Below are 12,342 nucleotides of genomic sequence, written 5' to 3' on the forward strand. Positions count from 1 at the left end.
TAAGGAAACTTGGTGTCTTAAGTGTTTGAGCTGCTATAACAAAAATGCCATAAACTGGGTGGCTTATAAACAACAAACATTTATTTCTCACAGTTCTGGAGGCTGGGAAGTCCAAGGTCATGGTGCCAGTAGGTTTGGTGTCTGGTGAGGACCTGCTCTCTGGTTCACAGGTGGCAGCTCTTGCTGTCTCATCACATGGCCTCTTTTGTAAGTGTACTGATCCCATGAGCCCTCTGCCCTCATGGCCTAATCACTTCCCAAAGGCCCCACCTCCTAATACCATCACCTTGGGCATTAGGTTTTCATCATATAAATTGGGGAGTATACAAACATTCAAACTATAGCACATGGGTTCAAGTTTCTACTCTGCCCGTAACTCATGGTGTGGACAGGTCACCTCACTTCTGTGGACCTCAGTGTCCTCATCTGTAAAAGATTGGGCTTAAGTCGTCTCCAGGTTCTTTCCAAACTCTAGAAAACGGGAATCCCCAGTTGGTTTCTGCTGGGTCTTACTCATTGCCTCTGCAAGTTCCAGATTACCTATTTAGAAATATATTTATGGAGGCATCATATAAAGAGCTTGAGGGGCTCCCCCAAAATTGGAGCTAGACTAGGGCTGGGAAGGGTTAGAAAAACAGGTGTGTCTATGAAGAGTGGGGATGAGTGGTACTTGCCGGGATATGAGTGTCAACTGAAGGTGACAAAATCATATGGTTCAACAAGTATTTATGGAGTGCCCACTGTGTGGTGGGTATAAGGCCATTATAAAGGTTTTAGTGATTTCAGTAGGAGTCAGGTTACATTTTAGAGTGAAACAGGCCACTTCAGAGTGCTAACCCCATTAAGTTCTGACCAGCCACCAAAGCCTGTGAAAACCAATGTGCCCACTTTGAGGAGGTGGTTTGACCCTTCCAGGGTCAAGCTGCATCACTGCAAGCTTGGAATGATGGGGTGAGGCACACTTAGAGCTGATGTGCCTTCCAGGACAGGTAGGAGTTCCAGATAACGGCAACACACTGGACGACAGCCAACCTAAGGAACAGGGATGGCACCGTGAAGAAGCAGCAGAACAAGGACAAGCAAGCGGGGAGAGATGGGAAAGTACAGTGGGATAAGAGGGATTATTTCCAAGAATGCCCAGATTTAGCTCTCCTTCCTTCAGCCCCCACGGAGGGACGTGTGGCTCAGACGAGAGGAAAACCAGCTCGGGTTCTGGTGCCAGCCCAGAGCTCTGTCTCCTGGACAAAAGCCCCAAAGTTAACCCCCTCTCAGCCACCGTCTCGCCACGCATGGCTCCATTATTTGTACTCCTGTCCAGGCTCCTTCTAAATACACATCTGTCCATCTTGTACAGCTGAGATCTCATCTTCCGAAAAATGTGCTGCCTGCCATGTAAAGTAGCACCTCCTTCTCTTTATTTTAAATATACCTTGCTCTAGTTTCAAAGAGCACTGCAAGGACCCTAAAGTTTCATTTAGTTCATAAGTCTATACTCCTTTTAGCTATGCTACTCATGTCCATTTTGAGCCTGTCCCCTCTGAAGAGTTTCATGTTTTTCCCTGTTCCCAAAGCCCCCACACCTCCAATAATTTTAACCACTCATCTTGGTTCCACTATATTTTTTTTTACTGAGATTTCAGCAACTACCTTTATTACCTAGGATAAAATAATATTTTGCAGTGGACTAACCTGACCACGTTCCTACTTGTCTCTTTGGTCTACCTTTCTGCCTAACCTAGGCTGTAGTCCTGACCCTGCAGACATGCCATCAAAGGTAGAGAGCCCAGGTGGGATGGAGACAAGGACTGCGGAGCAAGATCCTCCCTAGGAAGATGAAAGAAGTCAGCAGGCAGACACTCTGGGATGTTCTGTAATAAAATGCTCAGGAGTCTGAGGAGCTCTGACCAGGGCAGAGTGTTCTGGGGGGTCTAAGGTAGTTCAAGGTTAAAATGAGAATCACTTTGTCTCTAACCGTTCATAATGTGCATCTTCCTTGAAAGGTGGGGTGGGGATCTGTCATACCTGTAATGAAGAGGGACCAGGTAGAAGTTGGCTAACTGCACAGCAGGCCAGAGCTACAACAGAGAGAAGGTAAAGGTTGGTGGGCTGCCTCCATCACCTGACCCCAGACTCCCCGCCTTGCCTGGTCTGACTCCGGCTTCTACAGACAAGGATACGTTGCACAACTGGGTGAGTGCTTCCCTGAGTATGGTGCCCATGTGGGAATGACAGAGTAATCCCAACTGAGGGATTTCTGTGTCAGGAGGACCCCCAGTCCCTGGCACTTCTGGACTCAAGAAAGAAGAAGAGGCAGCTGAGGTGTCAGCTCTTACATAGTAGTTGGTGATGAGAGCATCAGGATAATCCTGAGGAGACAAGAGAAGGAACAAGTGAACATTTGCATTTCCAGGCAGCTCAGACCTCCGGATCTGAGTATCACATAGAGACTTCTGTTCAGAGAAGACACCCCTGCACCACTGCCCCTCAGCTCCTCTCCTTCAGAGCTGGGGCTCTGCCTGCACCTCCACCCTTCCCATCCCCATGAAGCCTGCCTCATTCCCCCGGGCCTGCCAGCCTGCCATCCAGAAATCATCCCCACACCTGCCCAGCTCACCTGCTGGAGTTTGGCCCAATTGTCCTGGGCTGACAGTCCATTGAGTGTCCCTACCAGTGAGAGGAAACAGCCCAGAAAACATGGGGCAAAACCCCCCTAGGGAAGAGAAATTAAAGCACTGTGAGCACCTAAACCCCTGTCCTCCCTCGACACAGCTCACCCTCCCCAACTCCCTTTTCCTTGTGCTCACCTGATCCAACAGCATCTTCTTTAGTGCATCTACCTTGGTGGTGCCAGGGATGAGCCGGTCCAAAACCTTGTACCAGCCTCCTACTACAGGGCCCTGAAAGTAACCCCCAAAGAGGGGAGCAGGGGTGCAGAGGGGAGCATGAGGCCTTTACATCACAAAGCTCCGCCCCCAAACATTAGAAACCAAACCCCAGGGGGAGCAGACACTCAAGGCTGGCTTAGATATGAGAGGGTCCAAGGGAAACTAAAGGATGACAGGGAACTGAAACCACTGTCCAATCCATCGGCAGCCCTGCTGTGGGCAGAACTTACCACAAAGCCACAGCCCAGGGAGACCATGGTCAGGGTCCGGCCAGTCTTGTGTGCCTGCAGACCTCGCCTCTCCACCAGCTGCTGTGAGATAACATCACCCAGGCCCATCAGAGACCCTGTGCAGGGTACACAGGTGTTGTCAGGACATCTCCCAGGGACGAGCTGCCATCCCAAGGAGCGGGGTAAGTCTGCTCACTGAATGAAGCTCTGGCACTCTGAGGCCAGGGGTTTCATTCTGGGGCAAATGGCCAGTCCCTTCCTGCTGCTTCAAGGACGGTAACACCTCCCCAAGGATGGTGATATTTCATATGTGTCCTGTTAGAAACTGGGATGAGCAGCCTTGAGCAGGCCAGGGCCCAAGAACACTGCACTGAGCAGTGAAGGAAAGTTGGACTCAGAAACCGCAGGTAGGGGAAGGAGAATCTGAGGTGTCAGGGGCTGAGACGCACTGACTGTCGGAATTGGAAAGGCCTTCCAGACGTTTTCGTGCAAACCCCTTACTCTAGAGTTATGGATAGAAACGAAGGTCCGGGACCTCACATAACCAGTAAGTGGTAGAGCCAAGGCCAAGGACCAGGTGGCTTGATTTCCCAGACAGTGTTCTTTCCAGGACGCCTTACTATGAATAGATCATGTGCAAAACGCTAAGGAATCCTGGGGTTGTTTTTCCCCCAAGCCGAAGGCAAGGCCCTGGCCAATGTCCTTCACCTTGGTTTTGGGGTCTCTGTTTGTGGAGAACAGCAAGAATAACTCTAAAACATAAGTGTTCAAATGGTCCCAGGCAGGAGGATGACTGGCTGAGCTGGTCAGAGTCCCTGCAAGAAAGGATCCTGTCACCTCCCAGCAGTCAGGTACACCCAGACTTCCCATTCACAGCCTCAGACTGAGCTGCCAACAGGTATTAAGGCCATTTCTCACCAGGTCTTTGCACCCGCTTCCCCTCCCTCACTTGCACAGACACCCAGCTCCAAGCAGCACTAGTAGGACACCCACACCCAGAAACCAAGACAGAAACCATCACTGTTTGGGCTTCCCTGGTGGCACAGTGGTTAAGAATCCATCTACTAATGCAGGGGACACGGGTTCAAGCCCTGGTCCGGGAAGATCCCACATGCCGCGGAGCAACTAAGCCCATGCGCCACAACTACTGAGCCTGCGCTCTAGAGCCTGCGAGCCACAACTACTGAAGCCCGTGTGCCTAGAGCCCGTGCTCCACAACAAGAGAAGCCACTGCGATGAGAAGCCCGCACACCGAAGAGTAGCCCCTGCTCGCCGCAACTAGAGAAAGCCCGCGTGCAGCAACGAAGACCCAACGCAGTCAAAAAAAAAAGAAACCATCACTGTTTACAGAGCCCCCGTCAGTGATGGTGGTGTGATGGTTTCTAGCAAACACACACTTCTACTAGGGCCACTTGGGAGTGACCATATGACCTTCAGCTTGCCTGTCCATCACGGTGAGTAATGAGAGTCCCCTCCAGCCCCATAGCCACCACTGTCCCTGTGCCCTCAATTAGCACTGGGCAAACACATCCTCATCTTGGCCCGGAGCTGGCTCTGACGTCCGTGCTGGCTGCACACTCATTGCTCTTCGCCCGCACCCCTGCACAGCCCTGCCCCTGTGCAGCCTCGTCAGAGGCAGCTGAGTAAGGCTGAGAGCTGGGGTCGGCCTGGGGCACCCACAGGTGACCTAGGCTGCTGGCCTCAGCTGCTGGGACCCCCAGCACACCCACCAAGGGAGCCCTGCCTCTCCTCTCCCTGAAACCCCCAAAGCGGTGGAGTCCCTTCCCAGAACGTGGCTAGACACGGCCTCGCAGAGGGCGAGGACAGAATCCCAGACGTCTTTGTTCTCTGACCCCCCGCCATACCGAGCCTGGCAGGTGCTCAGAAAATCAACTGGGAGAAACGTCCGAGGTACCACCCAGACAACAAGACTGCCCTGGGAAGGGCACAGAGGACGCCAAGTGGAGCCCAAAGGATGCACCCAGGCTCAAGGTGTGAGGAGCAGTGGGGAGAAGGCTCGCTCCCCTCCGCAACTGGCACTAACACCCTATCCCCTCTCCCTGACAACTTGGGGTCACCAGCTGCGTGCCCAGGGAGGGGAGGGAGCTGCTGTGGCCGTGCATAAGGGAAGAGTGACCCTGACGAGGCCTGGGGAAGGGGGAACAGAAAGACAGTCACTGCTTAAATGAAGGGACTAACAGTTCGACAATTGGCAAGATGTTTACACTGTACAAAAGGGCTCTCATACATTTAATCCTCACAAAAGGTCTGCAAGGTAGAGGTCACACCTCCACTGAATGTCTTTGGGAGATGAGGTGACTTGGTAAGGAGTGGAGCCTGAAAGCAGGCCTTCTCTCAAGGGGGTACAGGAGGCCAGGGAATCCCCAGCAGAGGCTGAGACCTGGGCTCAGGGGCCAGTGGGCACCAAGAGGCTCCTGGGGCTGCTACTCACGGGGGTTCCTGCCCAAACAAGGCCCAAAGGCCCGCACATCAAAGACACTTCCTGGACTAACGCACTTCCTCTCTGTCTTTTACTCCCCAGAATGTGACCACCTCTGTTCCCTGTCACCTTGTGGGGAGGGCAAGCAGCAATATTCTTGGGAAGGAAACGGTCACAAAGAGAGGGGTGTTTTCACTCTTCATGGCTTACCAACAGTCACACAACAAGCTAAAGGCAGAGCAGGAGTGAAAACCAAAGTCCCTGACGTGTAGTCCCACAGTCCTGGAAGCCTGCAGCCTTTGAGAAAGATGGATTCCAGGCCCCCAAACCATGCCCATCAGGCCTGAGAGACAACCAAGCAGCAGGAGTGGGTAGGGGGTGTGTAGCCTGTAGCCCTGCCAGTTCTGTCCATTTCAGACAGAACCGTGCCCAGTTCCTCCTCTGGAGGAACACAGATCATCAGGCCCTGTGGGCCTGCAGCAGCTCCAGGGAGCTCTAAGGCTTTGGTCTAAGCACAGAGCAAGGCCTTTTTTGGTCAGAGTGATTGTTTGAGCAGGAAGGGGTGACATCCAGATTCCTCATCCCACCTTCCCCAACCCAGAGCCCAAACAGACCCCAACCACCCTAGGCTCTGGGAGTCCTCTTGGACGTATTTGGTTGGCCTGGACCCTCCAGTGCTCTGGCTCCCCTTTCCTTGGACTTGTTTCCAGGGCGTTGGGACTAGAGGCCTGCCGAGACATAATGCCTGAGCCCCGATGGGGCAGGACAAGGGGCTGCCGGGCAGTGATGCCCCAACGCCAGGCTGGGCGCAGAGCCCAGCGGGCAGACGCTGGCGTGGGTGTGACATCATGCCCCTGGGTAGGTGCCAGTTCTCATGCCGTCACTCGCCACCAGATTCAGCAGAGTGGGGCGGCGGGTAGGGGTTGGGGAGCGCCTGCATCTGAGCACAGATCTATTTGGGATCACCTTCTGCCCGCTAGTGGAAAAGCCCCAACTTCCGTGCCCTCATCCTAGGCATGGGTGGGGGTAAGTTCTCTACTTCCCCTATTTTGTTCCTCTCCTGGCTTTTGTGTGTCGAGTCTTAGATGCAAGAAACCAAAGTATTAATGGAAGATGAGAAAACGGAGGGGCAAGAAGTTGGAATGAGGAGCAGGAAACTGTCCTTGACTATGGGAGGCCTGGGTCGGCAGGGGTAGCTGCTGGCAGGGGGCCAGGGCGCTGTCTCATTCCTCTCCAGAAGCTTCCAATAATTAAATAGCTGCCTGGGGTAGGGGCTTGGTCTGGCAGAGCGTGGAGGGAGCTGATGCCCAGCAGTGACAGGGGAGCGCCTCCTCTGGGATCTGTCGGAGGGCTCTCCCCACTCCTGGCCTGAACCCTTGCCACTGCTAGAAAGTAAGACAAAATGGAGGGCTCTGTAGCTTGTCAGGTACCGAAGCCCAGACCAGCTGGAACTATACTCAGCATTCTGAGGTCGCAGGTCTCAGTCGCAGGGCAGTGCATTGGGAAGTGCCCCAGGTTCTAATGCCAGCTCCACCACTGACCATGAAACCTCATGCATATCACTCCTCCCTCGTGCCTCAGTTTCCTTCTCTGTAGTATCAGGGGCTGGACTGGATGGTCTCTAATGCCTGTTGAGCTCTCACATTCAGACTGCAGGGAAACCAGTGTCTGCAGAAGCTCAGCTGCTTCCACAGCAGGACCAGAGTGGCCTAAGATGGATAGAACTGGGCCCCCTGGAGACTGGAAGGGCCCTCAAGAACGGATGGGAGAAGGCTGACTCAGACTCTGCAGAACACACAGCAGACCTTTGCCCAGGGTGCCCTGTTCCTGACTCTGGCTTGGCCCACAATGGGTGTACCAGACACTTCTTTTGAACCATATCAGATCTTTTTGATTCACTTATCTCTTACTCCAGCCACCACTGCAGTTCAGCTGATGGGTCCTTGTCTCAGGCCTATGCCTTACCTGGGTCTGAGCTACTGATGCTTTACCTGGGGATGATGCCTGTGCAACCTGGTAGAGCACAGAGCACGGACATCAACATCCCATATGGCAAACCTTTGACCAGCGTGGGATGGAGCCGGTGGGTAAAGGTTTCTCCTTTTCTCCAGAAAAGACTATTCACCCATAAAGTCCTAAGAGGCATTTCAAAGAGCTTCTCAGTCAGTTTTAAGGGACTGAGCAGCCATGTGCCCTAAGCAGTGTCCATTTGATAACGCATTCTTCTATTGGCTGTCCCTCTTCCCTCTCTCCCCACCATGGGATTACTTCCTAACAAAGTACCTGCAAAGAAGCTTCAGACTCTACTTTTTGGAGAACCGAGGCTAGATGGTTATCCATGTTCCAAATTTACGGCAAGTGGAACAAACCCAACCCAAACACCACTATAAAAATAAGAGCTTGTTGTTCTTGGGTTGCCAACACTCATATAAAGGGCCAACCCCTGGAGCCTTTAAGTTTCTTGAGCATTTTCTGATTTCTAAAGCCTTTTCAGAGATAATCCCTACACTGACTCTGTGAGGTCATATAACTAAACTCAAATTCTAAACGAGGAAACTGAGGCTCAAAGAGGTTTATTTTCTTGTCCTGATTCACACAGCTCCTAAGTTCTATGGCTCTGAGATTCAAACCTTGGTCTTCTAACTCCAAGTCTGAAATCTCTATTCTGTTTTCCATTGTGATGAGCTATGCCATGGGACCTTAGGAACTACTGTGCTGGGATCTAAAGACAGCTCAGTGAGCTAAATCCACTTCCCCCCTTTATTTGTAGTTGCATTCGAGTACACTGAGCAGCAGGGAAGGAAAAGTCTGAAAGGTCTGGGAAAGTCTGAGAAAAGTGCTACCTAGAGGTTGCTTCAGGGCTGAGATACTGGTACAGCCTCAGGAAGACTCGGGGTGTGGAGCCACAGGGCTCTAGCACTGACAGACCATCACCCCAGTTCAGCTACGTACCTGCACTTGGACCCCTTGGAGCTCTAGCTCCTGCCTTCGTCAGCTGCAGATCCCTTGGGTAAGGAAACACAAGGACTATCCTTCCCTCCCTATTCTTGATGGCCACGAAGGGGAGAGGGGGAAACTTCCTTCCAGCAGTTAGGGTCCCTGAGGGAATCTGAGGCTGGGCAAAGGGCCCAGCGTGTCAGTTCCCATCACAGCCACCCAGTACAGCATGAGTCACCACACACACAGCCAGGTGAGTCATGCAGGCTGACGGACACTCTGAGGACAGGATGGGGGATAGCTGGGCACAGGAGGCTGGAGAGGGGCCCAGAGAGGAGCAAAAGACTCCTTGGCCAGTCACTCAATGAAGTTCCTAGTGCTGGTGTGGGGCTATTCCAGTAACAGGACTTCCGTTGCATCCTGGCTTTCAGTAGCATCCCCCCCCACCCCTTTTTAACAGTCTTCCTCTCAGAAGCCCATGGTCCTCATTAGAACCCTGTTCCCTTCCTCTAAGCATAGGCAAGACCTTGTGTTAACCGGTCACCTTCGCATTGCCCCAATAGTCACAGGCCTTCCAATCCTTCCCCCTATAAAATTTATCTCTGTGCCATCTCCTCTCCTATTAGCTAATCTGCAAAATGAGATGATAACAAATACAGGTAAGTCACTGGGTTACCTTTGTGAGGTCGCTACTCAATCACTGGATTTAGAGTAAAAATAAATCCTTGATTAGTATATCGTTTGAGGATACATCCATAGATAGTAAACTATAAGCAAAGCAAAAGAATGATATAAACAAAATTCAGGAAAGTGGTTATTTCTTAGGGTGTATGAATTAGGGACAGGCATTCAAGGGGTCTCAAAGCTGGGTACTGATACAGGAGTATTCAGTTTACTTTTATTTCAATGGTACATACATTATCGTAATCATTTTTTTGTGTATTAAGATATATTTCACAATAAGAACAATACTAAGAAAAATAAACTGGGGTAAGAGTCTGATTCCAGCACTTATTAGGTGTGTGATCTAATGTGGACCCAAGTAATCTTAGCCCACTTTGTGTCCCCACCTTTGTGGGGACCCTATTAGATAATGTGTGCTGCAAGTGTTTTGCACACTGTGAAATGTTAAAGGAGCCTTTGTTATTGTTCATCTTCTAAGTTAAGGCCTCCTCGGGGCAATGCCTTTCTTTTCCTAAGGGGATGACTCCTCAGGTTTGTGAGGACTTTCAGATCCTACTTTATAGCCAGGTCATCTATGCATACCCCTTTCCTTAAGAACAGCCTTGGGGACCCTCCCTCCAAAACAGACTGGGGTGAGAGCCAATCCTTCAAGGGGTCTGAATAAAAGCAAAAGATGAGGGCGGGGGTGCAGCGAGCTTCTGCCTCCCAGATCAGCCTGCGCTGGTACCACTAGGTCCCACTGGGACACTTACCAGCTGTCAGGACCTGTACTTTCCACGGGTGAGCAGTCAGAGCCCGCTGGTATGCCCGCCAAAGTGCCATGCTTTCTGTCAAGGCGAGAGGAGAGGGGGGTCACCCCCACTGCCCCTCTCCACACTTAAAGAGACTTTTGTCCTTCCCTTGCGCCCACTCCCTCTCCCCCTCCCGCTTCTAAATGGGCAGAGGCTTCCTGGACAGCTTCCTGTCACAGGGATCGCCTTAGGCAATCGGGGAAGAGAGGAAGGCTGTGGGCGGCTATGGAATACCGGTGGCCGCCACCCGCCACCCCACCCCCAGCCCTGAAGCAGGTCTATCTGGGGTCCTCTGTCCCGACCGAGACACACAAGAGGACAGGTTTGCTCTGGCTTTCACCCAGAGCCTGGTCGGTCCCCAGATTCAGACTCTCAGTTGGAACCAGCCCGCATCCTTCCTGAGCCCAACTCCACCCCAGAAAAACGGCCTCTGACTCCCTGGGCCTGGAACGATCACACACACTGCTGCCGCTACGTGATCGCTGCGCTGTGAGCCGGTGACCGCGGAACTCTCGCTACTAACCAGCGCGCGAGCTCAGCCCCTCCCACGTGACCTGAGCGGCGGAGGGACTTCCGCCCCAAATCCCGTCCCTTCCGCTCGGCTGAGCGCTAGGCTTTCCCCTGCCTCCAGGGCCGGAATGGGAGTGCATTCAGCCACTAGTACCGTGGAGAAGGGCTCAGCTGGGTCTGCGCTGAGTCTTGGTGCGGGGCCCGCCTGCCCACCTGGGCCCGACCCCTGTCTGCTTCTGCCCCTTCTCTCCCCGCTGCACGGGCCTCTTAACCTGGATAGACTCTCACTGTTCCCGCGTCCCGGAACTGGCCAAGGTCCAGACGTCGTTCTCGGTCCCAGGAATCAAAGTTTGGAAACTATTAGCCATAGTTAAATGTGTGCGTGTGTGTTACTTAAAAAAAAAAAAAAAAAAGTAAGTTCTTCACTAGCCTCAACTGTGAGCTCCTGAATGGGTGGAACTGGGTCTTGTTCGTATTTGTCGTCCTCATAGCAACTAGTTCAATACTTTGTGCACAGTAGCCTTTAGAAATGCTGCGTAAAGATGACTGCTCCATGGCAATCATTCAGATTACAGAACCTCTAGTTTAGATACTGGTTTCATAACTAGCGGGTTTGCAGCCTTGGTCATCAGTAGACTTGAAGTTCCTCACCTGTGAAATTAGGGGGTTGGATTCTTTGTTTTTCAAACTGGGCTCCTCAGTTTTAGGGCTTTATAGATGTTTGGGGAAGGGGTATCACAGGTTCTTCTTCACCTAAGCTTTTAAAAAATACATGTATACTTCTAGAAAAAGCCACATTTAAACAAGGGCCCACAACTAAAACTGTTAGGAAACCAATAGATGAGGTGATTTCCTAATCCCTTTCCAGCTCTTAACATTCTAAAATTTTGTGAATATACTGCAACATCCTTTCTAGGGTAGTGGAAACATTCACAAGGCTGACAGCCTTTGTTTAATCATCCCTAGGGAGCTCACACTTCAGGAGGCAACCATATCTGACTCTTTCAGGGTCTTTACCTGGCTAGCTCCAGCCCCAATTAACTCAATTCCTATATGATTAAGGCAGGGAGAATCCTGTAACAGATAACTGGAGAAACACAGTAAGGAGGCAAGAGAATTCGATGTCACAAACATTTAACTAAAGCTTTCTATATGCAAAACACCAAGCTAGAGGAGTAAATTTACACTAGTAGTAGGAGACCAAATGTGCTAAGTTGGAAAGTTGTATTCTGAAGTCAGACTGTCTACCACCACTCAGTAGTTATGTGACCTTATTCAGACTGCTTAACCTCTCAGAATCTTATCTTTGTCAAGTAAAATGGGGCAATACCAACCTCATAGGGTTAAATTAAGTAACATATGCTAAAGTACTTGAAATAGATCAAGTGCCTAATAAACTCTCATTTAACCTCTTTTCCTTCCTTTTCTCTTGGGAGCACATGGGAGAATAATTTTTACTGGAGAAATCTGGGAAGCCCCTTGGTGGAGGTGGAATTTGAGCCGGGGCCTTGAACAATGAACAGGACTTAGGTGGAGATGGTGGAAAAGGACACTCCAGGAGGAGGGAATAGTGTGAGCAAAGGCACAAAGGAAGAAAAGTACGGGAACCTATGGACAGTATAAAGTATATATCAGGAGGAAAGTTTGGAAGGGGAGCGGCCTGGGGCAAAAAGGGCTTATGGCAGAGAAAGAGAGCAAGGGCTGAAAGCATTTTCCTGCTTTTCTTTTGGAGGATGAGATTAGGGCAGAGACCCAGCAGCAGGAGCAGGGCTGCCAACACCAACCTACAGCCTCAATGACATGGGTCCCCAGGCCCCATCTTTTCTACCACTGAAAGTGGGATTTCCTGAGGCAGTGTCAAAGGG

General features: G+C 51.4%; 1 protein-coding gene across 4 annotated transcripts; it reads right to left on the reverse strand.

The window, feature by feature from the left end:
• Positions 1–59: 59 nt before the first annotated feature.
• On the reverse strand, positions 60–10,513 carry MPV17 (mitochondrial inner membrane protein MPV17). 4 transcript variants are annotated; one of them, XM_060117407.1, is made up of 8 exons: positions 10,429–10,513; positions 9,929–10,003; positions 3,116–3,231; positions 2,805–2,897; positions 2,615–2,710; positions 2,334–2,366; positions 2,023–2,075; positions 60–1,032 (listed from the first exon to the last, which is right to left on the reverse strand). In XM_060117407.1, exons 2-8 carry the CDS (start codon positions 9,996–9,998, stop codon positions 963–965), a joined length of 531 nt encoding a protein of 176 aa, XP_059973390.1. In that variant the 5' UTR covers positions 9,999–10,003; positions 10,429–10,513; the 3' UTR covers positions 60–962. The 4 variants fall into 4 exon arrangements, with proteins under 4 accessions (XP_059973390.1, XP_059973391.1, XP_059973392.1 ...); XM_060117408.1 differs by lacking the exon at positions 10,429–10,513 and adding an exon at positions 10,382–10,418; XM_060117409.1 differs by lacking the exon at positions 10,429–10,513 and adding an exon at positions 10,280–10,315.
• Positions 10,514–12,342: the final 1,829 nt, after the last annotated feature.

The sequence above is a fragment of the Mesoplodon densirostris genome, chromosome 14 (assembly GCF_025265405.1).
Source record: "Mesoplodon densirostris isolate mMesDen1 chromosome 14, mMesDen1 primary haplotype, whole genome shotgun sequence".
Classification (NCBI taxonomy): Eukaryota; Metazoa; Chordata; class Mammalia; order Artiodactyla; family Ziphiidae; genus Mesoplodon; species Mesoplodon densirostris.

What these genes read in the sequence shown, in the direction of transcription:
- MPV17 (XM_060117407.1), bottom strand. Translation starts at nt 9,998, where the DNA reads ATGGCACTTTGGCGGGCATACCAGCGGGCTCTGACTGCTCACCCGTGG. An exon ending in AGTACAGGTCCTGACAGCTG is followed by an intron (nt 3,232 to 9,928) that starts GTAAGTGTCCCA and finishes TACCCTGCACAG; the next exon opens with GGTCTCTGATGGGCCTGGGT. An exon ending in ATTGGGCCAAACTCCAGCAG is followed by an intron (nt 2,367 to 2,614) that starts GTGAGCTGGGCA and finishes TTGTCTCCTCAG; the next exon opens with GATTATCCTGATGCTCTCAT.